We start from the raw sequence: 26,856 nt of genomic DNA, 5'->3' as shown, positions 1-26,856 counted from the left end.
ATCAAAAAAGGTCATCTGTGTCGTCTGTTTTTGTTACTCTGTTCGGGTTGCTGCAGTTATTTTGTGAATCATAATTGAAACAGTGATGCCGCTACACAATATTTCAGTGTTGTTTGCGACGTCGCTTATTTTGGGGTGTTGCAGGAGTTGAACTGAGTGGACTGTGAATAGCTGGATTTATTGCTGACCTCTTTTGACCTATGGAATGGTATGTTTTGTAGACGTGTTCCAAAACATTTTGTGTTGAGTCTGTGACACTGCAGTGTTGGTGGTGTGGCGTATAACCACTGTTACTCTGACACTGTCTTACTCTCTGCTGTCCACGTCTCGGGGTCTGATGTTTCATGGCTGTTTAGTACCTATGATGTCTGTTGTTCTCTGACGTCCCTTCTCGCGAAATCTAGTGCTGAGCCATGCCTCTGACCTTGTCTAATGCCCTACTGTGATCCATTATGGCAAGACATGATGTGCTATGTCTATATCTAATGTTCTTCTTTTCCCCCTCCTTGAGGGCATGATAATTATCGACTATGTCTGACAATTTATAACATCCCTCTATTCCTTCTTGACAGGGCCTGATGTTCGGCTATTATGTGTGGTATCTGATATTTCATTATAATCCCCCTCTGACAGGGCCCCAAATTCGGTTACTATGTATGGTGTCTGATATTCCATTATAACCCCTCTTCCAGGGCCTGACATTTTGCTTCTTGATATGATGTCTGATGTTCTTTAATGTCCACTCTGATAGGGCCTGATGTTCGGCTACGCCACAGACGAAACTGAGGAGTGTATGCCCCTCACCGTGGTCCTGGCACACGCGCTCAACAGGCGCATCTCTGACCTCAGGAAGCAGGGCTCCCTGTGGTGGGCGAGACCAGACAGCAAAACTCAGGTGAGGGACGGGAGAGGGAGACTGATCTATATCGTGGGGAAACGGGGCTCGCTCTGGTGGGCCCGGCCCGACAGCAAAACTCAGGTGAGGGACGGGTCGAGGACAGGCAAGAAAAGCGAAAGAGCTGAAGAGGGTGCTTCGGATGTGGTACTGTGAGGAAGGGAGAAAGCAAGGTGTTGATGGTTGGGGTGATAGGAGCGCAGCTACACACGTCGGGTGTTAGGAGTTGGAACGTAGCTGAAGGTCCGGATAGGGTGCTCAAAGGTAGACAGCCGGCTTAGGAGGACCAAGAAAGTGTCGCAAGTTTATTTGGACGTGTCCCTGACCTAGTCTACATAACTTTGCGCTGTATTTCTTTATTTCAGTGACGGATGTTTTCTGATAATTTATGAGCATACTTTCAAACCCTTTATTCGCGGTAGAATTTGGCGAAAACTCTCGCATACATAATCATCTATCTTACACAGATTATGAAATAGTATCCAGTCTGCTTTTTTGCCTCTCCTTCGTCTCTTGTCATAAAATAGTAACTTTACCTCTTATCTTCGCACCAGGTGACCATCGAGTACGCCTCCGACCACGGCGCCATCTGTTATCGCAGTCAGTAACTACACCTTCCCCCTCCGTCCACCAGGTGACCATCGAGTACGCCTCCGACCACGGCGCCATGGTGCCCAAGACCGTACACAGCGTCGTGGTATCGGTACAGCACTCACCCGACATCTCGCTGGAGAAACTGCGGCAGGAGGTGATGGAAAAGGTACGGCACGTGCAGGATGCTGGAGAGGCCGGGTTGGTTGATGTGGAATGGGAGGGGTAGCTGCGGTCGGAGGAAGAAGTGTGGCCGCCCAGCACCGGACCTCTTATGTTGGGTTTGGGCGGAGGAGGGGCTAGAGGCGTAAACTTAGCCATTGAGAAATTGAGAGCCGTTTTGGGAATAATGCGACAGGAACTTTCAATTTTCATCATGAAGTCAGTCTTGTAGGCTTGCGTAGGGGATGTTAAGGTGGCGTTTGCCATTAGTACTCACTTCAAAGTTGAATACCTGTATCGTGTGACCTCGATCTCACCCCCTCCCCCTTCCATTCCACAGGTCATCAAAGAAGTCATCCCTGCCAAGTACCTCACACCGGAGACGGTCTACCACGTGAACCCGTGCGGCGAATTCATCATCGGCGGCCCCCAGTCGGATGCCGGCCTGACGGGAAGGAAGATCATCGTGGACACATACGGAGGGTGGGGAGCGCACGGCGGCGGCGCCTTCAGGTTAGAGAGGGGGGAGAGGGAGAGAGTGGATACCTACGGAGGATGGGGATTGGGGGGCGCACGGCGGCGGCGCCTTCAGGTGAGGGGGAGAAAGAGGGACAATGAATTGAGGGAACGGGGATGGAGAAGGGGAGGAGACCTTCGGAAGCGGGATTTCGGGAGGGGAAAGGGAGAGAAAAAAATGAGGCACGGAAGCCGATGTAAAAGTTGATATAGACGTATAGTAGAAAGGGTGTGGGACTAGAATAGAGGACAAGGGACATAGACAGGCAGGTCGAGGGAAAACACCTTACTGTAAGATGAATCTGATTATCAATTCATAACGCCAGTATTATTCGTTGCTGCTCTATATCGATTCTCGAAAATTCATCCTTTCTTTTAAATCAAATCCCACCATTAATTTCTTCTTACGTGACCTCGAGATTTCAGTAACCCATATCACCCCATCTAAACCCCCAGCCAACCACCAAACTAACCCCCCTCTCCCAGCAGTGAGATCATCCCACCAAATCGTACTATCCGTTTACGTCGTAAACCCTACAGTCCACTTGGAATCAGACTGTCCTCTCCATCCACAGCGGTAAGGACTACACCAAGGTGGACCGCTCGGCGGCCTACGCGGCCCGCTGGGTGGCCAAGTCGCTGGTCCGGGCCGGCCTCTGCCGCCGCTGTCTGGTCCAGGTATCCTACGCCATCGGTGTGGCGGAGCCCATCTCCATCACCGTGTTCCACTATGGCACCAGCAAGTACAGCCAGAGGCAGCTGCTGGATATAGTGAAGAAGAACTTCGACCTGAGGCCCGGCAGAATCGTCAGGTGGGTGTTGGGGGTTGGGGTTGGTGATTGATGAGGATTCCCTGGTCGGGCGAACAATTTTTTTTTCTAAGTGCATTATTCATTTTATGTTGTGTTTGTGTTTTAAGTATTTCATTAGATGTGACTACCAAGTCCTTCATTTGTCGGGTCACTTTAAGTGATTTGGTTTTTATTTTCATCGAACCAAAGTGATCAATATATTCCTAAATGCTCCATGAATTTTTGATACGAAACCTTCCGTGTTGCCTACGCCAATTGACTCATGAAAATGGAATCGCCCCATGCAACATATCAGCCAACAAATAATCGCACCTGTTTTATGACACTAAACGTCCTCCCTCTGTGCACTTCGTCTTGTCTCTATTTCTCTGATCATACGTTTCCTTGTGTCGACTCCTGCGTCTTCTGTGAATGCCCGCTCTCCCCACTCCCATTCCCATCTCAGTGTCTGTATTTCTTTGCTGACCACCTCTCTTCTCTCTCTTTTTGCCAGGGAGCTGAACCTGCGTCAGCCCATCTACCAGCAGACGGCGAGCTACGGCCACTTCGGTCGCGACTGCTTCCCCTGGGAACAGCCCAAGAAACTCGTACTCTAGACGCGCCACCGAGTCTGTCATCACTCGGTGAACTGAGTTTGACTCTGAGTCGGCCCGGAGTCGGCGCTGGGGTCGACGTCGGGTTGATTCATGAGTCAGCGTAGAGTCTACTCTGGGTTGACTCGGAGTCATCCCGAGTGTACCATCGAGCAGCTATTGACACCACAACACCGTCAGCGTTCACTCTCTGACTTTACCACTCGACTCGTGTGCACACACCATGTGAACATCGCCCTGGGGTAGACCGACCGTCCGCCGCGGCCGCCCCCTCTCCCACCCTTCCCAGACTGGGGGCGGAGCAGAGTCCCCACGGGCCGCCCTTGGCCCGCCACGGCGGCCCGGCCGCCTCCCTGACTGCCCCGCCCCGGTCTTCCCCAGCTGTGATTTTACTCTGTTATTTATATCATTGTTGTCTTTTTAGTTGTCTTTCGGGTCGCTCTCAGACCCCCTCACTCTCTCGAGTCTCTCTCTCTCTCTGGGACTTTTATCAGGGATGCGGTTAGTGCGGGGAGAGGAGGAGGAGGAAGGGAGGAGCAGGTGAGAGTCGGAGGAGCAGGAGCGAGCGAGTGCGCTCAGAACGAGGGGCCGCGAGGTCCACAAGAGGGGCCGCGAGGTCTAAAAGAGGGACTGTCCAGTCCAAAAGAGGGGCCGGTGCGTCAAAGGACCGCCGTGTCTAAAGTTGGGGCCGCTGGGTCCAAAGGTGGGGCTGTCGTGCCCAAAGGTGGGGCTGTCGTGCCCAAAGTTGGGGCTGCAGTGCCCAAAGGTGGGGCTGTCGTGCCCAAGGTTGGGGCTGTCGTGCCCAAAGGTGGGGCTGTCGTGCCCAAAGGTGGGGCTGTGTGCCCAAAGTGGAGGCCGGCGCGTGAGAGGCACCGTCGAGCCAAAGTGGGACCGCCTGGGGTCCAATGTGGGGCCGGCGCGTTGGAAGGACCGCCGAGCCAATGTGGGGCCGGCGAGTTGGTGATACCGCCGAGCCAATGTGGGGCTGTCGAGCCCAGAGTCGGGACATCGGAGTCCATTCGGAGGCAGAGTTGCCTGTGGGACGCCGGGGGTCCACTGGGGGCCGCCCGGGTCCCTGACCGGGGGCCCACTGGGGCCGCCCGGTGTGTGAGTGTTTGTGGCGCCGGCGGCTGGCCCGTGTCGAGGACCGCCGCCGGTGCCGCCAGCAGCAGCAGCAGCACGCAGCAGCAGCAGCAGAGGGCGCGGGGACGGGCGGGTTGCCCTCCCGCGCCCTGCCCGGCTGCCGCGGGACGCCCCCGCGGCGGGGCGGCCGGCCGGCCGGCGGGAGCGCGCGGCGGAGGGCCTCCGCGCGCCCGCTGGCGGCCGGTCTAACGGCGACGGGACGCTTCAGGGCGGTCCGTCGCTTCTCGTCCGGCCGGCCATTGTGACGGGGCGTCACGGAGTGACACAACACCTCACGGTGAGGACCCGTCACGGACCCGGACTGGAAACGTCACGGAGAGACTCGGACTGGGAGCGTCACGGATGGTGGCGCGTCACGAGTGTGGCGTGTCGCGGGGTGACGGTGTGTCTCGCCGTGACGGTGTGTCACGATGTGTTGTCTCTGGCGCGGTGACTGGCCGGCCGGGTACGGCAGTCGGACGGCGCTCGGTGTGACTCGGCGGTGAACACGCGGACGCTGAGACCCGCTACTGTCGAGCGCGCCGCCGCGGCCGGGGCTCTCCCGGGCCCCCGGGGTCCGCTGTGGGCCCCGGGGAGCTCGGGGGATCCCCGGCCGCTGCGCCGCCCGGCTGACCGGTAGGGCGACCAAAACAGGATCTCGGCACGAAAATTTACAAAAAAAAAAAATGTTGAGTTAGGTTAGTCTTTCTCTTGAATCTTTCTCTTCCCTGTCCTATCCTTCGCTGGCTGCTTTCTTGTTCCCACTCATCTCAATTTCTCTCTTCTCTCTGTTATTTGAGTTATTCCCCAGCCAGCGTTTCCCGGGGCGGCTTTCCCGTACCACCCGGGACCCCGCGGCGGGCGGTCGGTCTCTCCAATGTACCGCGTCACCCCGTTTGTACGTCACTCACCCGGACAGCGAAGACCGCTCCGCAGCCATCACAGGGTCCCCACCCTGCACCCCACGCCGCGCCCTGTCCCGGCGGCCGCCACTCGCCGCCCCGGTGGCGTGTCGCCCGCGGCGGCCGGCGCGCCGGCAATTATGGCGCCCCCGCGCTCTTTCTGGCGCCATTTGTTGCCGGCGCTGCGGGCGGCTGGATGATTCTCGGGGTTTCCCGGGCTGAGCACGGGGTACCAGAGGGAATCTTGGGGTATTCTTGGGTTGATCTCGGGTAATCCCAGGCTGCTTTTGGATGAGTTGGGTTAATTCAAGGCTGCTCTAGGGCTGCCTCGGATTAACTCAAGTTGTTCTTGGGCAATCTCGGCTTATCTGAGATCCATCTCGGGGTATTCTAGGGTTTTTCTCGGGTCGCCCCAAGGTCATCTCGGGTTATCCCCGGGTCGGCCCCAGCCGCCCCCCAGGCCGCCGCCGGTGGCTCGGTACCGGTACGACAGACCGCTCGGCGTGAGTTGTGTTGTGTTTAAGAAAACTATTGGAAAAGAGCACTTTCCCTAAACACTCCGATGGCTTCGGACCGGTCGGCAGATCCGGACAGAGGAGACTTGGAGAGGTCAGCCGCTGGAGACCGCCGCAAAATCACCGAGAGATGGGGAGAAAACCGGTAGAAAATCTCAGTCTGGGGCCGTAAATATCTAGCTTGGTGACTTTTCTGGAGAAATTGACGGAAAATCGCCGAGCTCCCCGACAAACCGGTGTAAAATCCCAAAACTGGTGGCTTTTCGATCAACTCGCCACGAGACTTTCCCCTCAGCTCGGATGGCGGTTCTCCCTCGGTGTTATACCATCGACCCCTCCCGTCTTCACCGTCCGAAATCTACCGTATTCGCTGTCACATTTATACACTGGTTTGGTTTTATTTGTCACTGGGAATCACATGGCCTATCGGGAGCTGTGGTTCCGCCGTCGGTCACCGCCGAAATGGTGGCGCTAGTGTGCCAGTTTTGTTTCATGTCTCGGACCAAGCGAAAATACACATTGTTTCTCCCCTGGTGTTGTGAGTGTTTGGAGTGTTATAATGTGGGGACTGGGATGGAGGTAGTTGTGATTTTATAGCATTTGGATGGGATATTGTGAGATAAGAGGCGGTTTCTGTGTGTATTGGGGGGGGGGGGGGCATTGGACAAGGAAAAGGGGCACAAAGGACACGTGAAGTCTCGAGGCTATGGGTATTGGGAGCCAGTCGCTGAAACATGTCGGAGGGCTGACTGGACGGGATTGCTAGGACGCCGAGCGATTATTAATAACCCAGCTTTGTCGCTGCTCGAGGAATACGAGCTAGGGAGAAACACTGCGTATCGTCTCAGTGATACCCCGTCTCGGGGCCCAGTCATCCCGTGGACGAAGACCAGCATCTGTCACATATTTGTATGCTCGAGTTCGTGATAACCGCTTTTTTCAAATCAAGCTCAATTGCTCAAACGTATAAACGAGTCCGACGCTCTGCCATGGGAGCCATGGGACGGGGCAATTACAAATATTGCGTTGTGAAAAGGATGCGAACAAGTTGTGCCTGACTGATAGCTTAGGAAGGCTAAAGTCGCTTAGATAGGTAGGTAAAAGAAGGAAGGTAACCAAGACAGCTTACGCTGGCTTAGGAAGCGCCTTTTAGATTGCTAAGGTTCTTTTCCACCTTCCATCGCCGTTGAATCGTTCAAAAACATTAGCTGTTCGCACATCAATTTATTAATCAGCCTCGAAACGCGTGCTCGGAAGACAAGACGATAGAAGACTGCAGGTACGGCGAAAGATCACAGCTGTGACACTGAATATGCAACGAGCAAAGGGCAGCGAAAAACGAATCACCAAGCGTAGTGCTATCGCTGGATTTACTTCTTGTAATCTTTACTGGCACAAAATTGAAAACAGAACGGAAGCATCTAAGCTGGTAAACGTTATGTATTCTCCTGTCGTGGCTAGCTGTCTGGTAAAAAGTTGCATCACTAAATCTAGTAAGCTGAAACATGATTGAAAACATCGAGCCTCTGGGGGAAAACGCGGATCCGGTCTTTTCGAGATACATAGCCTAGAATGTCCGCGACCGAAGTTTGTTTTAACCTACAAGCCCATGACTTACAGTGGGTTTGGTTTCTACGCACATACGCGCAACAGCAAATGTGGCGAAACACATGATTTTTTTTTGCCGTAGCATGGCATGTATGTAAGAGAATCTAGAAAGAAAAGTTATGCAGCAATCGCTCACTCCACGCATAGAGAACGCGTTTTATCCACTCGAGTACATGTTCCAATCCGCACACGCAATGGAATCCAATCTGCAGAGTGCGTGGTTGAATTCGCACACGACACACGATTCAATCCGAGCAAAGAAAAACCTCAATCCGCACAAAACACGATTCAATCCGCACACAGCACAGAGACAAACTCCGTGAATGCTTCAAACATTCCGGTATGGGACAAGGAATGGGGTTTTCGGGTCTTTTCGAAGTGACTTATTGGAATAGAATAAGAAGGGAGTCGAACATTTTCCAACGCTATGCTACTTCCAGAGTATATTGCGCTAACAGCTACACCAAAGCACACACAAGCCTACAAAACGGGGAATAATCATCAAAACAGCCTACAAACACGTCAAAGACCACAGGCACAATCCCAAAGCATGCGTCTCTCTCACGCAAAAATCGCTATACAAATGTCATGATGGCAGAAACCTGCGACAGAAAGCTGGTATCGAGAATTCACAGGTGACTTCTTGACTTCTTTCTACGCTGCATAGGGTCTATACAAGGTCTGTAAGAAACATAGCATCCAAAGGAGAAAACTTAGACGGGAGTGAACAACTATAACCTGGTAAGGAAAAGAAAGCATTTATCGTCTCTTGAAGAGACAAAAATCCAGCCGGGATCGATATGAGCCAACCTAAGGCCTTCGCCAGCGATAATCTGAATCACATATTTCCGACTTATTTTACTGAATGCCCAACAACCTGACTGAATTCAACGAATTGTGGTTAATCGCGCTAAAAGTCCGTTCGTCGTTGTTTCACTAATTAACGTGACTGTTAAAGGGACACTCCCACCTTAACATTAGTTTTGAGTTGAGATAGCCAAATTGGTGGCCATGGCCTGAAAATACCGGTTTGGGCACTCACGACATCGACAAATGCTTTAATTCGGAGATATGGAATTTCAAACTTGCAGTTTTTGGATTCTAAGGGGCTAGTGCATTGGTATGCCCCCTTAGAATTTGTGACGTCAGCGGAGATCTAACGATTTTTAAATCTTTTACTAAAACGTTTGGTAGCACGCGGTGGTATATGCTGCTTTGCGCGCAACAAATGCCGCACTTTCAAATAAAGTCGCTAGGAACAGCGGAGATCCCAAAAAGTAAACAAAAGTAAAAGTCTAATATCTTGAATACCGGTGAATATTTTTCGATGAAATTTGGTAGATATTCGTTTTCGCTCTTTCTGAACCGAGCGACATCACTTTCGTGCCAATTCATAAACTTTTTTGAAGGTGGGAGGGTCCCTTTAAACGTTCGCAAGATCATAATAGTTCGATATTATAAAGAGCGGTTCACAAAAGCCTTTCGCCGGTCGCCTAAAGAGGCCCTTTTCAATAGCAGTTTTTTACGGGTCTTCTGAAGCCCGGTTCCCAGCATAGGTTCATCTCACGTAAAGGTCGGTTTACATGACAAGTCAACACGCCCTACGCTGCCTTCCAGCTAAAAGTCATTTTACACGTCCAGCTGTCGCCCTCTTGAAGACACATTCACATGACGGACCAAACCCCTACAGACGCCCCCACCAGTCTTCTTAAGACCGCTTCCCCGCTCCCCACTCCGCTCCTCTAAAGCCCGCTTCCCATGACACGCCCCGTCACGACACGCACCAACCACAGCGCCAGCAGTACCGACCACACCAGATTCCGGGCCTCCCATTGGTCCAGGGTGGCACGGATGGCGTCCAACAGACCAATCAGAGTGGGGTTGTCGGTCGTCTCCTTAGGCAGACCTGTAGAGAGAGAGACAAATGAGAGTCAGAGTCATAATAGCCGTTTTCACGACGGGCTATCCGGCGAATGCACCTGATTTGACCAAAGCTGCACCTAATTTCTTTTACAGCAAGTAATATCTTCATTTTATGAATTTATTTCAGTGTTTTAATCGATGATGCTCTCTGATAATATGACAAAGCAGGCATATAAGCAATTAGTGCAACCCTAGCTGATAGCTGCTAAGAGACACACTGAACCTAATTTGACCAAATCTGCACTTAATCTGTACCAGATGTGCACCAAATGTGTACCAGATGGCCATCGTGAAAACGGCTAATATGTGGTTATTGGTTAGGTGTGGCTAGTGGATACTGGTTAGAAGGGTAGTGGTGGTAGCATGTGAACTCGTGTTGGATTAACGAAGGGTGAAGAGTGCCACGAGGCCGCAAGGTAGGCTTTTGATAGAGGGAATGCCTAGTCTGAACACCGAAAAGGTGAAAAGTGAACTTGGGAAGGAAGTTGGAGAGAAATGAACACAAGAAAACCGGCGAAAGATCCCGTATTATTTTTCGCAGGCTCTTAGCAGCTCCCGTATATATTACGGCTCTTGTATCATGCAACGAACTTTATGAGCAAGTTACAACAGCTATGGGTGATCACTGATCATCTCACAATCCCACATTATTTCCCCTTAGCACATGACACTCGTTAACCTTCCACCGACCCTGCCTCCACTCCCCCCCCCCGTCGCACGCCCTGACTCCGCCACTGCCAGTGACCTCTCGCCGGTCGTGGTCACTCACCAATCACATTCAGCTGTTTCAGGTAGTCGAGCAGCGGTTTGTGTTCGGCTGAGAACACAGGCAGGTACTCCTCTCCGGTCTTACTGCGCTGCCACCAACTGTCGAAATAAGCGGCACAGTCACGTGATGAATGGTCGACGGTGCCACAGTGCAGCTGGGGATAAGTGGTAGAAATCACGTGATGTATTTTAAGTGGAGCACGTCGTGGTGAGGAATGAGGAATAAAACGTTCATGAGCCACACATTTGGAAAGACAGAAGAAGGCCTATTGCACTTGTCTGGGTAACATATGACGTTTTCTGTTTTAACAGACATCAAAACGTTGCACTAATAGCCAGAAGATTCAGTCGTGCCAAAGAATACTCGCTGACGAGTTTGAAACCTAACCGTGTCAGACGTTATAAAAACTACGATTATCCGGTCAGGTAACCAGTCACAAGACATTGCTTGACAGGGATGAATAAGGTCGAGGTCACAGGCCATTGCAAAAGTTCATCTGCTCAAAGGTCACCAAATCAGACCCAGCCTGTGCCACAGGTCACTGACCTTTGCTGATCGCCGGCGCCATAGGTATAAGTGTAGCGCATTCCTCGGATGTACTTCGGCGGCTTGAAGGTGAACGGGTAACGAGCAGTGTCCAGCAGACTGGAAATAAGTGGACATAGTCAGATATATCCAGTAAGGTGAACGGGTAACGAGCAGTGTCCAGCAGACTGGGAATAACGAGATGTAGTCAGATTCATCTCGCTAGTGGCGAGGGTCAAACTGTTGGGAACACGACAAAAACGATTGGGTCATAAACAAGGTAAAAAAAAGAATGAAAAACCACGATAAATATACCACAAAATTTTTAATTCGTACACCTAATAACTGCGCAAGTCCAAACAATAACGTTCGCTCACGGCTCATGTCGTCATGGTACCCACAATGGCTCACAATGGTTGAAATAGTTCCTCTTGCCATAAGAAGCAATTAGTTTGCCACCAACTAGGGCCGCAAAACATTCACATAAATCACTAGTGCTACGATAAATAGCGTAACAGTGTCCCTACCTGACTGCCCTATTTGACTGCCCTACCCATCCGGTAAAGAAATCGCGAAAACAGCAGAGCACCTAATAAAGCTACCGACTATAATTACGGTGTCGTCAATATATCCTCCACTGACATCACTACAGCCAGTCACTCACCTAACCACCTCTCTTTGCCCGGTGAGAATTCTATAAGCCAGTGACGTCACTACATCCTCCAATGACGTCACGTTATAGCCAGACTCACCTCACCACCTCTCGCTGTCCGGTGAGTATTCTATAAGCCAGTGACGTCATATCCACTCACCCGACAACCTCTTTCTGTCCGGTGAGTATTCTATAAGCCAGTGACGTCATATCCACTCACCTAACCACCTCTCTTTGTCCGGTGAGTATTCTATAAGCCAGTGAGGTCATATCCACTCACCTAACCACCTCCTTCTGTCCGGTGAGTATTCTATAAGCCAGTGACGTCATATCCACTCACCTAACCACCTCTCTTTGTCCGGTGAGTATTCTATAAGCCAGTGAGGTCATATCCACTCACCTAACCACCTCCTTCTGTCCGGTGAGTATTCTATAAGCCAGTGACGTCATATCCACTCACCTAACCACCTCTCGCTGTCCGGTGAGTATTCTATAAGCCAGTGACGTCATATCCACTCACCCGACAACCTCTTTCTGTCCGGTGAGTATTCTATAAGCCAGTGACGTCATATCCACTCACCTAACCACCTCTCTTTGTCCGGTGAGTATTCTATAAGCCAGTGAGGTCATATCCACTCACCTAACCACCTCCTTCTGTCCGGTGAGTATTCTATAAGCCAGTGACGTCATATCCACTCACCTAACCACCTCTCTTTGTCCGGTGAGTATTCTATAAGCCAGTGAGGTCATATCCACTCACCTAACCACCTCCTTCTGTCCGGTGAGTATTCTATAAGCCAGTGACGTCATATCCACTCACCTAACCACCTCCTTCTGTCCGGTGAGTATTCTATAAGCCAGTGACGTCATATCCACTCACCTAACCACCTCCTTCTGCCCGGTGAGTATTCTATAAGCCAGTGAGGTGAGCCATGGGTTAGCGTGGTAGTCTCCCAGGGCCGCCATCCACATCTGCCAGTCCAGACGGGGCTGGTGCGGCGCTATGGGGGGGGGGGGGGGGGGAGTTAGTGACAAAGCCAGTCTTGACAGATACATGAGGTAGATAGTAAGTAAGTACCCTTCGTCCTATGTGTTGAGTTCACCTGCCATTGGGCGACTACCTATACCGTTCAATCCCGTTGGTGATTGCACAAGTAAACAGTAAATAAACAAAATGTAAACCCAGAAAGATAGTTAAGACAAGACTGACATAGGTAACCATGGCATGAACCGACGGCCTATACGTCTCCTTTGCGTTATTTCCAACGCATCATATCAATGAATATGCGTGATCTCGATGATGACGATGATGATGAATTGGGGTTTTGGGCGCCCGAACTACAGGTGGTCATTGGATCTCACCAAGAAACAATTCTACTCACACAGAAACACCTTCTCTCACCCAACAAACACATATCATAACTAACAAACAACGCTTCTCACCTAACAAACATCTATACTCACAAACAAGCACCCCATTTTATTCACACTCAGTACACGTCTAACTCATCGACAAACGGCGGCAGAGTCCAGGCCAGCTCCCCTGCTCGTATCTAAATAAATACTAAATAAATACACAGTTCACAGACACATCTAATCAGGAACATCTACTCGCCAACAAACACCTCTACCTACTCACCAACAAACACACCTTCCCCCACCAAACAAACATCTCTACTCACCAACAAACACACCTCCCCCCACCAAACAAACACACCTCCCACCAAACAAACACACCTTCCCCACCAAACAAACACCTCCACTCACCGACAAAAGGCGGCATGTAATCCAGCTGGCCGGGCTTGTAGCGGAATTCGATATCATTCCACGGGCCGTCCAGCTTGGTGGCGCCCTGGAGCACGACCTCCGGACGACCTGGTAGATAGGTGATGTATTGAGACCCTCCATAACATGGATTCTATACCGTCTACGTCATTACAAAAGTGATGATTAATTAAACACATCAATATACGCTTCGTGTGATAACAGGCGATAAATGTGACAGTAAAAATGGGGATTGGGGGAAGGGGGTCAGCAGGGGGAGGGGAAATGTTAGCATATTAGGAGAAGTTAGTGCAGGGGGAAAAGTTAAGTGTAGGAGAAAACGTTAGTGTAGGAGAAAGAGTTAGCGTAGGAAAAAAGTTACGGTACGAGAAACGTTAGTGTGAAAAAATGGGTGTAGGGAAAAACGTTAGTGTAGGAGAAACGTTGAGCATAGGATAAAACATTCGTGTAGCGGAAAACAATGGTGTGGAGAAAACGCTATTGTAGGGAAAAATTATTGTAGGCGAAAACGTTAATGTAGGGGAAAACGCCAGTGCAGGGGAAATTGCTAGCGCGGGGCAAAAGTAGGTGTATGTAAAGAAAACATTCGTGCATAACTCATTTACTCCAGTGTCATGTGCCTCGCCGCTGTTTAAATATGCGCTCGCCATGAACACCGAACTGTTTGCTGCCTTCTCACACCGATAATTTACCCATGATTCTTTATCTTTCTCTCCTCCTTCATCTCTCGACTCTTCCTCTCTCTCACCTTTCACGCCCGTCATCTGTTTGAACAGTCCGTACGATCCAAACACATGTAGAGGCTGTACGGTCTCGGCGAATACATCCCTCAGCGGCTCCGGTAGAGTGCGGTGGGTGGGGGCGTCCAGGGTGGTGTACGGTACCTGTGGGGCGGAGAGGGGTCAACAGAGGTCAGGGTAGGGGTCAACAGGGAGTGCATTAGAGGTCAACAGGGGTTCACCTGTCCACCAGAGGTCAACAGAGGTCAGCAGGGGTCCACCAGAGGTCGACAGGGGTCACCAGAGATCAAACAAGGGTCAGCAGGGTAACTCTAAACTGCTCAATGAATGGCGGTGGAGGTTAATTAAGGAGAGATAACGAATATCAATGTAACAAAGGTTGCAGTTCTGTGGGAATATTATCGAGGTTGAAATAACGTAAGGTTTCGGAGAAATTGCAAGTTAAAGGATCATATCACAACTTGGTGTCGCATGAATCTCTAACACTGACTCAAAAATATTAACTCTCCCTCCCTGTCTCCCTCCCATCCCTCTCTCTCTCTCTCTCTCTCTCTCTCTCTCTCTCTCTCTCTCTCTCTCTCTCTCTCTCTCTCTCTCTCTCTCCCTCTCTCTCTCCCTCACCAGTGAACAAGTGAATACCGCCGCCGCCACCAGTACTGTCACCGTGGTATTCAGAGCGGAGTTCATCCTCCGACAGCAGCCCCCGGCAGAGTCCAAAACAGCTGTGAAGAAACGGAGACGGCGTTATACAAGGTCTCGGCGTTACGGCGAGACCGTACGGCGTTACGTACGGCGTACGTTACGTACGCCGTAGAATACGAGAGAATGTATGAATATGTAGAGAGAATGTAGAATATGAGCGTTAGAATAGAACAGGGTGCCGAGACTGGCGTTGATATACAGAGCGATGCATATAATGACTGTTGATATACAGAGCGATGCATATAATGACTACGTGCGTTTTATACGAAGCGATATGTGTCAAGTGTAATCGTATTTTTGAACAAGCGTTACGTCGAAGGGCGTTGTGTATCATCACGATCAACTTTATCTTTATTTCACGACTCATCTTTTTCATAATAAGATGAGTCCTTAAGACAGGCTGCAGGCTGCGAAAGCGAAGCCATATGAAACCATGAAACCCACGTTCAACCATTACACCACAAACCAGTTAGTGTAATGACTACATCCTGACTTTTTAAATACAAACCCGTAGTGATGGCATCGGCAGCAGTCAGCAGGAAAGAGGCCGCGCCCAGCAGAATACTGGCCGGTACCGCGAAATGGATAAACTCTCCGAACTCTTCCGGGGAAAAACCTGCGAAAAAGACGGAGGTCAGATAAAGACAGTTGGGGTGGAAGTCTGAGTTTGGAGGCAGGTTCGTTTCTTGGGGTTTAGGGGCATTTATTTATTTGTTTGTTTAAGAAATAGCCGACGGGATAACCAAACGATTGACGAAGCGAAGTCAACAGTTAAAACGAATGCATCTGGATAGACATAGACATCAGGGACAGACAATGATGATTTGTATCTACCAGTCTAGTTACTGATTGGTGATGCAGACCGGAAAACCAGTCCTGGGTAGTATTTCAGAGTCGCCAGCCCTAACCCTATCCCCACCCCCTGCAGCTGGTACCATTTCGTTCAGCAATTAGTTACTCTTCGTTACGCGACGTAGTGAATATTCAGCTAAGTTAGCGCCCCTCTAGATGAAAAATGGTAGTTTGTCACTTCTTCCTGAAGAAATACTGCCAAGTTCCAAGACTAAGTTCCACCTTCGGCTTCCCAACGAGTATTTAGTGGCATACAATCATCTCCTCTATCGAGTAACTCCCACCACAGGACGAGTGTTTCTGGTGAGTTTCCTACCCCTCCTGAATACATTTCCCTCTCCCATTCTTACCAATATCGGTAGCGATGCCTCCATCCTGTAGGCGAATCTGGAACAGACCTATCGTAGCTGCTAGCAGGGACAGCAGTACGGCGCCGCTGAGGATAGACTCCAGCCAGCCGCCGGATAGGCCGCCTGAGGGGAGAGAGGGGGAGTTAGAGAGAGAAGGGACAGCAGTACGGCGCCACTGAGAATGGACTCCAGCCAGCCGCCAGATAGGCCGCCTGGGGGGGGGGGAGGGGGCAAGGTTAGTGAGAGTTAGAGAGAGTAGGGAGGAGCACGGCGCCACTGAGAATGGACTCCAGCCAGCCGCCGGATAGGCCGCCTAGTGGGCGAGAGAGGAGAGTTCATTAAAGGAGTTAACGATTTTTCATTAAGTAGCTAATCAGCGCCTCTCATCCCTCCCCAGCGGGGGCCGGGGGATGAGTGGGTGAGAGACGGGCAGAACCGCTCCAGATACCCCATGTCCCACCAAATGAGTGAGCTCACAGGACGTGAGTCTCATATTCTGACGATTCCGCCGAGCCAGCTATCTTTAATAAGAAGTCTTGCCACGCAATCTAATTTCAAATGTATAATCATAATTGTACTGGGACATCATCAGGAAAACAACTAGTTTCCAACCATGTCTAGTGAAGTTTGTCATCTTGCGTTTAATAACTTAACGCAGCTTCAATGAAGTACCTTATCCTAACAATGCCGTCCAGCGCCAGTTAGAGTTCTTGCCCCGCGGTTTCCATATTCTAGTTCAAATACTTTCTTACCGTGCATTTTTCATCTAGCTCTTCCGTGGTTCCTCAGTCCCTGTGTTTACCATCTAGGTGGTGAGTATCTTACCCTCCGGTTTCCAACCAGAGTGGTAGCTATATTGGGAAATCTTCGTACCGAGGTATCCACCCCGTTCTACCAGTTTCTTACCCTGTGGTTTCCGCCCAGTACGGAAACTCTGATAGGGAGTTTCTTGCCCCTGAGGTTCCCACCCGGTACAGTGTCCTCACCCTGCGGCTTCCCAACCAGTAGAGCAGCTCTACCTGAGTTTTTGTACCGCGGTAACCACCCTGATCTATCAGTGCCTCACCCTGAGGTTTCCGCCCGGTACATTGCCTCACCCTGAGGTTCCCACCCGGTACAGTTCCTCACCCTGCGGTTCCCACTCGGTACAGTTCCTTACCCTGCGGCTTCCTGCCGGTCAGCCAGTCGTCATCCAGCAGGCTGAGACACAACGTCAGTACCAGGAGACTGTGCTGGCATACAGATTCCCTACCCTACCCCAGTGTCTTACCCTGTGGTTTCCTCCCAGTCAGCCAGTCATCATCCAGCAGGCTGAGACACAACGTCAGCACCAGGAGACTGTGGAAGCCGAAGCTGCCGGTGGCAAACACCATCAGCTGCAGGAACACCTGTGGACCGGAGGGAGAGAGCATGGTACTGATGATGATGATGATGATGATGATGATGATGATGATGATGATGATGATGATGATGATGATGATGATGATGATGATGAATGATGATGATGTGAGGGGGCGGGGCGAATAGGGGTGAACAGCATGATGATAATCATAAGCGGATCCAGAAATGCGGTCTCGGACGCTGCGGGGGACATAACCCACAAAAAATCAAAATTAAACAAACAAAAACTTAGATTTCGGTGGTTTATGTGCTAATTCGTAGTTTAACCCGCGCACCGACGGGGGTCTGCGCCAACTTCGCACCGACGGGGGGGGGGCGGATGACCGCCCCCCCCCTGAGATCTCGAGAACGAAGCAAGATAGCGACAAGCGGTAAACGGCATCGGATACGCACGGCCAAGATCTACAATTTTTACTAAGGTCATTTTCAGGTCAGGTCAAAGATGACGTCACAGGGGTCGAAAAAGTCAAAATGGCGGCGCTAGATATGGAGAGTTTTTTCTCGAATAACTTTCGAATTAGTCAAGATAGGAACAAACTAAGGGCATTATCGTGATCCTCTCGTCAATCCGCATCGAATGATAGATATGTTGACCTCGAAAGGTCAAGGTCAAAGGTTGACCTCAGGTCACGTGACCTTGAGGTCATCATGTATATCATTCGATGCGTCTTGACGAGCTGAACACAATGAGACCATCCACGCGTCTGTATCTTGTTCCTGTACGGAGTTATTGGCCAAAAACCTTTGGTGACCTTTGATGACGTCACATGACCTCACAGCTGCCCAACAGCAAAACAGACCTCAAGATAGTGAAGGTTGATCGTATATGAAGTCATGTATGGTATATGGGGCCATTCCGACCCGTTTTAGTGGTAAAAACAGGGAGTTGATTTTTCCCCCATTGACTTATAATGGGGAGGTCGCGAAATTGACCTGACCTTAGGTCACCGATATCAAAATTCCGAGATATACAAATTGTAGCTACTAATGACCTAATAATATCCTGTGACTTCCAAAGGCCTCCGACATCTACTGTAGCTCTGGCACGGTGACAAATTTGCAAAAAAGTGACTTGAGGTTGGGTCATTCAAAGTGACCTGGTGACCTGACCTTAAAAGGTAGGAGGTTCAAACTTGCACACCATGTGTAAAATTGAGGAGGTTATAGTCATACCAAATTTCGCGTAGCGCCGCGGTTTTCCCGCTATTCGCGAAAAACCTCAGGGGGGGGGGGGGGGGGCGTCGGTGCGCGGGTTAAATCGAAGTTGTCTAGTTTTCTTTCTATTCTAGAAAGAACGGCAAAATTTCATCGATTTTGAGCATCGACATCGAGTTTAATCGATTTTTTTTTTATAGATCAGGGGGCCCATTTTCTACCCCCCCCCCCCCCCTGGACCCACCAGTGCTCACCTGCAGATAGAACCCGGCCAGTCTCAGCCGTCTGACGGGCGAAAAGAACAGAAACGGACCGCCCAGCTCGGCTGCCAGACTGAAAACGGTTGCCAGACGGAGGACGATTGGAGGCAGAGCGTGTGCCACCGCCGCTAGAGGGGTCGGCATGCACTGCGATTGGAAATGGACGTCCAAAGCTGTGGGACAGAAAGGGGAGTTGTGTCAGTAATATGGACATACCTAAGTTCAGCCCTAGGGATAGAAGGGAAATGACATCAGTAAAATGGAAGTCTATTGAGCTGCAGACAGAAGCGGGAGTGGTATATTCAGTAATAAACCATCAGAAATAACGGGGTAGACATACACTGGGAGGGAAAATAATATCCAACGCTGCTGCAGAGAGAAAGTAGACGTAAGGGTTATATATAACGAAAACGTCATGACATGAATAGCGAGAACAATGCGATCAGAGATTTAGAGGTGGATATTTAGCAACAACAAAAACAATAATGCAAAAGATATAGGCTACAGCAACAGCAATGGCAGCATCAGGACTCAGGAGAATAACGACCAAAGAATATAATAAGGGAAACAACAACAGAATCAGTTAGCCCCCTGCGAGTGGGTCGGCATACGTCCACTGAGAATCAATATCCAATGAATGAACAGAAGTTCCTAGAAATTGGTTGGGGTGAATAAGAGAAAGAATGTGATTCGATATTATGTGATTTTAGGCCGCCCGGAGGTCACCGGTCATCAGCGCCCATAACGTCTCCGACCATCCGTCCCCGACCCATCGGACTACTAAAATGTAGGGATTGTGCTATAAGTTATGACATGTTACGATCACTAAAACCATCTTTCTTCACATAAGCGGTCGTAACTCACTGATAGGTACCAAATCTCGCCGAGCGATCCTAATAATTCTCCCCCCCCCAAAAAAAAAACACTATTGTTTTTTTTTTGGGGGGGGTATAATATAGTGGGCGTAGAACAAACACTATTTGTTCTACGGGTCTATTTTATACGAGCGAAAAGAAATGCACCAAAGTGGGGATCGGCATATCCTGGCGCTTTTTGTTACCGTTACCGCAGTTGGAACACGACGGAAAACGTTCGACGAGGATGAGATTCGAACTCACGCGGGGAGACCCCATTAGATTAGCAGTCCAACGCCTTAACCACTCGGCCACCTCGTCCTGCCACCACGCGGTGCCTTCAACGAATGACATAAAACTAGCACCCACCCACAACGTTTTACCACTTGCTTTTTTTAATATTTTCACCGTTTTATCCATTTAACATTGCACATTCCGACTCTTAGAGACCCTAAACCAGCACAAGCATGAGTTCCTCCAGCTCACTTGTTCTCACGGCTCACCCGTGAATCCCTATCAACTGTGAGTTCTGAGTCTCAACATCTCACATATGGGACACCACAGCTCATCTGTAAGTCTCCACAGTTCATCTGTGAGACTGTGAGTTCCTAAGTATCACCTATGAGCATTAAAACCCACAGTGTGTTCCCTGAGTCCCATAATATTCCATTGAGTCCCCACACTTCACCCCAAGATTTCCCCAAATCTCACTGATGAGTCCCACAACTCACACCAGTGAGTTTCCACAGCTCACCTGAGCCCCCAGACCTCACCTGTGAGTTTCCACAGCTCACCTGAGGGCTGAGTTCTCCGAGTCTCAAAGCTTACCAATGATTCCCAAATCTCACCCATGATTTCCCCAAACCTCACTTGTAAGACCCCCAAATCTCACCCATGAGTCCCCCCAAATCTCACCCCTGATCTCTCACCAACTCTCACCTGTGAGGCTCCACCATGACGGACACTTGCTGAGCAGCTTCATCGCCCCCGTCGAGAACACTTGTCTGAAGAGCAGCCATCGTACCAACCACAGCCCGACCGAGTCCGAGGGTCTCTGTCGGCCCCCGGAGGGTAGCCAGGGGGCGAGTACCACGGCGAGCAGACCGGTCTCCAGGAGCAACGAGTCCCACTGGTAGTACAAAAATGCCTGGAAATTGGGGGGGAGTCAGAGTTTTGTGAGAGGTGTTTAGTTTGAATGTTGTCAATTGGATGGATTCACAGAGCCATAGACATCTACATATTAAACTGTAGTGTACTGCAGAAAAGCCTACCAAGGGATAGCAGGGTTTACCGGTACACAAATGGCTATGATAGAGTCTTAAACGACAGAACAGAATGTTGACTCTTTTTTTTTCTCTCTCTCTATCACTCTCTCCCTCCCTCCCTCCCTCCCTCTCTCTCTCTCTCTCTCCCGCTCTCTCCCTCTCCCTCCCTCTCCCTCTCTCTCTCTCTCTCTCTCTCTCTCTCTCTCTCTCTCTCTCTCCTCCCCTCCCCTCCCCTCCCCCCACACCACTTACCTGTCCGACCTGCACCAGCGATCCGTACAGCACTAGCAGTGCACCGAGCACCACCTTAACTCTTCCCCACTCCGTCACCACAGCCAGTAAACTCAGTACCACCCCAAGCAGACTCGCGGCTTCCATGGCGTGTGAGGTGTCCAGCCCGACATAGCCTCGCAGCCAGAGGAGCGTCGGACGGGCCCAGGCAGAGGCTACTGATGGGTGAGACAGCAGCTGGGACTGCGCCGGGAGCACGCCGTTCGCTCCGAAAAGACCTGGAGGGGAGAGGGGAGAAATTCGGTTACTGATAATTATTGGTATGTAATGTATGTATGTATTCACGATGAGCGATCCACACATGGCGTGGCGATTATTGTATGTAGAGACAGGTTGCGGACAAAACACTGTCTTGCAAGTTGCAACTGTTTGTGCAGTATATTATGTAAGCAAATGTACAAAGTATTGTATCTAAAATGTTTTTACCGTAAATCTGCGTTAACAAAGCTACGTGGGACAAGTGCGTGGCGCAAACTTTTGCATAGCAAATGCATGTCACTGTTAGAACATTCACATAGTAAAGTTGGACTAGGTCAGGTCACATTCAGGTAAAAAAGGTCAAATTTCAAAGTTTAAAATTTTCAACAAAAAACATGTCTATCGGATGCAGTTTGAGCTCAGGAACAAGATGGTGCTATTTATATTGGTGTACGATGTCAAATTCGTACACACAAAAAAAAAATATTTGAAAAACTTAAAATTGTGAAATTTGTGGTATAATGCGTATAACTTGGCAATTTTTGAAGATATCTGGCTAAAACTTGCTAGAGTAAGTCGTAAGCATGTGTTCTATCATATATATTCCGTTTTTTCGAAAAGTAAAAAAAAAATGAAAAAAAGTATCAAAATACAAATTTTGAATTTTAATCTATAAAACTTGAAAGCAGTTTGATAGCGCAGTCCATTCTGAGTCCTCTCATGCAAAGAAATTGGATCTAGCTGAAAAAGTGAGCTCTAGGGAGCGATTGCCGTGGTTCAATGTTTTGCGTCGAAATCGGCCGAACATGACGTCACTCTGACGTCATTTCCGGCCAACCTATGATTGTGCTATAATGCGTATAACTTGGCAATTTTTGAAGATATCTGGCTAAAACTTGCTAGAGTAAGTCGTAAGCATGTGTTCTATCATATATATTCCGTTTTTTCGAAAAGTAAAAAAAAAATGAAAAAAGTATCAAAATACAAATTTTGAATTTTAATCTATAAAACTTAAAAGCAGTTTGATAGCGCAGTCCATTCTGAGTCCTCTCATGCAAAGAAATTGGATCTAGCTGAAAAAGTGAGCTCTAGGGAGCGATTGCCGTGGTTCAATGTTTTGCGTCGAAATCGGCCGAACATGACGTCACTCTGACGTCATTTCCGGCCAACCTATGAAAGATACGAAGTTCAAATTTTGACACAAAATGTCCAATTGATGCAGCCGAAGGTACTGAAAGTTTGGCGGCGATCCGTCAAGCGGTTTAGAATTTATTGCAGAAAAACGAGAGGGGGGCTATGAATAGCCCCCCCCCCCCCAGTGGGGCGCGGGTTAACCCTCGCCCGCACATGGGGGGGGGGGGGGGTTGCCACCCCCCCAGGTAGTCTTTCTGCTCTGCACTCAACATTTTTAGAGCTAGAAGGCTGATTTTTCGTATAGCTGCTCCTCTATCCTTTCTTGAGGTCCACTGAAAATTTCAAGTTTCTGTGATTTTTGGTTTCGGAGATATGACCTTGTTTTTCAGGTCATGTCATGACCCAAATGGCCAATTCTCAACATCTTGCGCCTGCCATGGGCCTTGTGAGCTTTTGACACCCTGATTTCGGCCTTTTTTGCCAGTCTTACCTCCCACCTATCATGGAACATGTTGTTCGACGATGTACAGGGGTCAAGGTCAGGGTCAAGGTCAACCTAGGTCATCTAAGATAATTGCGTTTTAGGCAAGCTGAATTTACTTTTTGTGAAGTTTTTTGACTGCATTTTTGGTAAAAGCTTCTCAGATCATGATTTCATGTAATATGGACCCAAAACAATCGGTGCACACATCAGTATACACACAGACACACACAGACATACAAACACATATAATTGACCTTGACCTAACTTGACCTGAAATGACCTCAGCAGCAAAATTCTGGTCGGGTAGTGTGACAAAGAGGTTCTAGCTGGCTTGGCACCAGAAAACAGCATCGTCATCGGTATTTGATAAGCAGCGCACTTGCTATCCAACGGTGACCCAAAACAGCAACATTTTTTAGTTTGACCTGACCTGGAAGGTCAATGACTGACCTGAGAAGGTAAAACTGGGTATCATTGGATTCGTCTCTTCCCAAAGAATCTTTTTGGTCCTTACCGCTAAGCTCTATCTCCAACAGGAACGAAATGGCGCGGGGGGGGGGTGGCAACCACCCCCCCCCCCATGTGCGTTCTAGGATGGGAAAATGGCATGTGCGGGCGAGGGTTAACCATACTTCATCTACAAAGAAACTCACCTGGGATCTGCATGTAAAGGGAGAGAAAAGCAACAAGGTAGATTGCGGCCAGCCATTTAAGAAACAAACTCCTTGTCAGGAACGTGGCCGTCATCTTCAAAAGGACTTGGCTCAGATCTCAGGCTGAAACTCCCTGAAATGAGAAAGAAAATCAAACATCAGTTTTTTGTGAAAGTAATACAGCCAAGTATTGAACGTCAATGAATGCAGAGCTTGTATGGGGCTATGGGCAATGGGCATTGGGCAAGCATAAGGAAGGCATCGCACATCAAACAACACTGTCAGAGCTCAGAGGGCTGCCCTAGTCCATGCAGCATAGATCAGTGCTGCATGCTTCATATTTGGGTGACATCAGTCAGTCACCTGTCTGAGACTTGGCCAACTCTCCTCCGGCATGCAGGGCTGAGCATGATGAAATAGGTACCAGTGTGGGGGACGACTAACTGGCGAAGTCACTCAAAGTAGCTAACTGCGCACATGTGGTACATTTTTGTTGCACAGCTGAACAGTTCTCAGGCATATCTTCCAAGTTATAGCCCCAAATTCAAAATGTAGGAATCTAGGGCATTAGGCCAGACGTCACACAAAGGTTTTCCAACTGCGGAGAGGCGCTGTAGGTTTGTCGGTTGACTTGTAGGGTAGGTTTTTAGGTTTGTAGGTTATAGGTTGTAGGTTTATAGGTTGTAGGTTTGTAAGTTATAGGTTGTAGGCTAGGTTAGGTTAGGTTTGTTTAGGTTCACCTCCGGCCTCCGGGTATAGCGCCTCTCCTTGGTTGGAAAACCTTTGTGTGCCGTCTGCTCTACCGATAGGTACCAAACCTAGACTCTTGGATGTGCTAAGAGAAGAGAAGGACTGCATAATTAATGAATAACTTATGTTAATAACTATGATTATGCATTCCTATAGGTATGTCAGTAGGTGGAACTATGGTCATGAGTACCCAAATATAGGAACGTTCCCATTTTTGCGTTGTACTAAATCTCTATAAAAGTTTCTTTAATCTGACCGTTGAACAAGGAAATTGACCGTCGAATGATATTTTTAATGATTTTTTGAAATGACGGAATGGTGAAAACATGGGTTATACTACATTTAACTTGCAATTTTAAGGAAAATGAAGCGTTTTTTACATTTTGAGGTCAAGTATAATAATTTTCGCCTGGTTATGAAGTTTCATACTAGCGACACCAGATGCTGAAATATGCAATCGAACACGCGGACAGTCCCGAGATAATATTGTTGACATTTGGTGTCGAGGCGGACGACTGCGTGGGACGTCAGTTATTTTACCGAACTACTGTTGTAAACTCAGTTTAAGTGGTTAAAAATTATTCAGCTGTATTTTATCAGCCCGGAAAGACATATTTTATTTGGATGCTAGCTGTTTAGCGTTGTTTTATGAGGAGCGTCATGAGCGTGGTTTTTGTCTTCCGTGTTTCTAAGCATGATCGTTTTGGGGAAATTTCTCTTATATAGGTCGCTCTGTGTGGCTTATTTATAATTTTTATGCTGATTTCGATCATTCCTCGTGCCCATCCTACCAGGCCTTTTGCCACTTACACTCATTAAGAAAGGAAAAAACTAGATTGTCATTGGGACTAGGTGTTTTGAGGGTGTAACATATTCAGCGTTCCCATTTTTGGATACTTCCTTGTGCTCGTCAACTATCGGTGATAAACAGACAGGTGCTTGACATGTCTCCACCCTCGGCGCGGACGGTGGATATAGGTATGGAAGACCTTGTTGAGCATCGCTGAGCGTTGTGAATTACATAATCCTGCAGAGGGGGGCGTGCCCGCTGCGAGATCGACGGGAATAAAAGCGCAGAAGACCGGGCGTCGGGCGAAACATGCAACGGTCTTGCCGGAAAGGTCATCTGATAATTGTTGCGTTAACAATAATTTGCGGCGTTGGACGTGATGCTTGTTTATGAAAAGAGCCCCTGAAAGGCGTCGGTGAAATCGTTCCCAATTTTGGGTACGCCGTTCCCATAATAAGGAACGCTTGCAGCGCCAGTGTACGAGAGCGTTCCCAAATTTGGGCTCGCGGCCCGGATGATGGACTGCTTTAGAAATAGGGGAACGATTTGAAACTATGATGGGCCTTACAATATCAAACTCTTTCCCAACAATATTGAGACAAATATCAGGCGGTTCACGATCGTTTTATATTTTTTGGACGTCATTTAACGGTTCTTTTTCTTGTTTTAAATAATGCCTACATGGCGTTCCCATATTTGGGTTTATCGTTCCCAGACATGGGAACGAAAATGCGTTCCCGAAAATGGGTACGCTCGACCATAGTTCCGCCTACTGATGTAGGAAAGTGCTGTAGCTACACAAACCACATGTGCCGAGATCAATGCAGAGGAATGACCACCATGCAGATCAAGATACCTATAAGATTGAGATCAAGATACCTATAAGAAGATGCAGATCACTAAATATTTGCAATAAACATATAAACTGTGAACAAACATACCCAGTGCATCCAAGTGTATCTCCTACCATCCAAATTTAAAATATTGAGAAGGCCAGAATTAGTGTTCTAGGCTTCATTATTTGTGCGTGTTGTCCTTTCAAGCGAACCAATCGCTAACCGAACCAAAGCTAATTGACGAATCACAGGAATCAAAACAGATGAGTTAGCGTCAGCTTGCTAGCAGTAAGTAGAACAGAATGAAAATGAATGCACCGGCAAAAACTGTTGGAGACGAAACTTACGCAAAAGTTTTAAAGTCCACATGATGAATTTGGCTATCAAATTTAAATTAACTTCATTACACTACGTTTTGACAGCCCAGAATGAGATACTTTGAGCTTCAATTGTTCGTGTAGTAGTTGCAATTTACTGATTCAGTCATTCATTCTTTATAATGCACCATTGTACATCGACAAATACAATGTACCTACATATTATATAAATTTGTGTGATCACAAATGATCGGAGCCCCAGGAGCAGGAGCAGTAACAGACAGCACGTGAGGAGCCTCAGTAGTCTCCGGGAGGTCTCACAAGTTCCTTGAAGGACCAGTCTTATGCTGTCCGTCAAGCCGTCTTCCATCCTCGGAGCTCGCACACGGTCAGGGTCCACCGACCACCGGCCCACCGGAAGCCAGCTCCATTATCGCTCGGAAGTCCCTGCTGC

General features: G+C 49.0%; 2 protein-coding genes and 1 non-coding gene across 7 annotated transcripts in view; 1 reads left to right on the top strand and 2 right to left on the bottom strand.

Moving 5' to 3' along the window:
* The window catches only part of LOC122368769 (S-adenosylmethionine synthase-like), a 36,395-nt gene extending 29,752 nt beyond the window's left edge, over window positions 1-6,643 (top strand). For 2 of the 4 annotated variants that reach the window (XM_043343010.1, XM_043343009.1), the window contains exons 5-9: window positions 752-895; window positions 1,530-1,655; window positions 1,989-2,161; window positions 2,740-2,976; window positions 3,470-6,643. In XM_043343010.1, coding sequence (XP_043198945.1) covers window positions 752-895; window positions 1,530-1,655; window positions 1,989-2,161; window positions 2,740-2,976; window positions 3,470-3,572 — 783 coding nt within the window. In that variant the 3' untranslated portion in view covers window positions 3,573-6,643. The remainder of the gene's footprint in view (window positions 1-751; window positions 896-1,529; window positions 1,656-1,988; window positions 2,162-2,739; window positions 2,977-3,469) is intronic. The other 2 variants (XR_006254293.1, XR_006254294.1) reach the window with 2 other exon arrangements.
* Window positions 6,644-7,317: 674 nt separating this feature from the next.
* LOC122368768 (lipase maturation factor 2-like) lies at window positions 7,318-26,235 on the bottom strand. 2 transcript variants are annotated; one of them, XM_043343008.1, is made up of 15 exons: window positions 26,191-26,235; window positions 23,710-23,842; window positions 21,202-21,458; window positions 20,624-20,831; window positions 18,825-19,003; window positions 17,285-17,402; window positions 16,015-16,137; window positions 15,321-15,428; window positions 14,732-14,832; window positions 14,119-14,254; window positions 13,353-13,460; window positions 12,466-12,586; window positions 10,955-11,053; window positions 10,409-10,506; window positions 7,318-9,622 (listed from the first exon to the last, which is right to left on the bottom strand). In XM_043343008.1, exons 2-15 carry the CDS (start codon window positions 23,801-23,803, stop codon window positions 9,459-9,461), a joined length of 1,914 nt encoding a protein of 637 aa, XP_043198943.1. In that variant the 5' UTR covers window positions 23,804-23,842; window positions 26,191-26,235; the 3' UTR covers window positions 7,318-9,458. The 2 variants fall into 2 exon arrangements, with proteins under 2 accessions (XP_043198943.1, XP_043198942.1); XM_043343007.1 differs by lacking the exon at window positions 26,191-26,235 and adding an exon at window positions 26,129-26,176.
* On the bottom strand, window positions 19,924-20,005 carry Trnas-gcu. Its single transcript has one exon. It is a non-coding gene; the product is annotated as a tRNA-Ser (tRNA).
* Window positions 26,236-26,856: the final 621 nt, after the last annotated feature.

This window comes from Amphibalanus amphitrite, unplaced genomic scaffold (genome assembly GCF_019059575.1).
Source record: "Amphibalanus amphitrite isolate SeventyFive unplaced genomic scaffold, NRLGWU_Aamphi_draft 000974F_arrow, whole genome shotgun sequence".
Lineage (NCBI taxonomy): Eukaryota > Metazoa > Arthropoda > Thecostraca > Balanomorpha > Balanidae > Amphibalanus > Amphibalanus amphitrite.
This window is presented reverse-complemented; position numbering and strand designations above follow the sequence as displayed.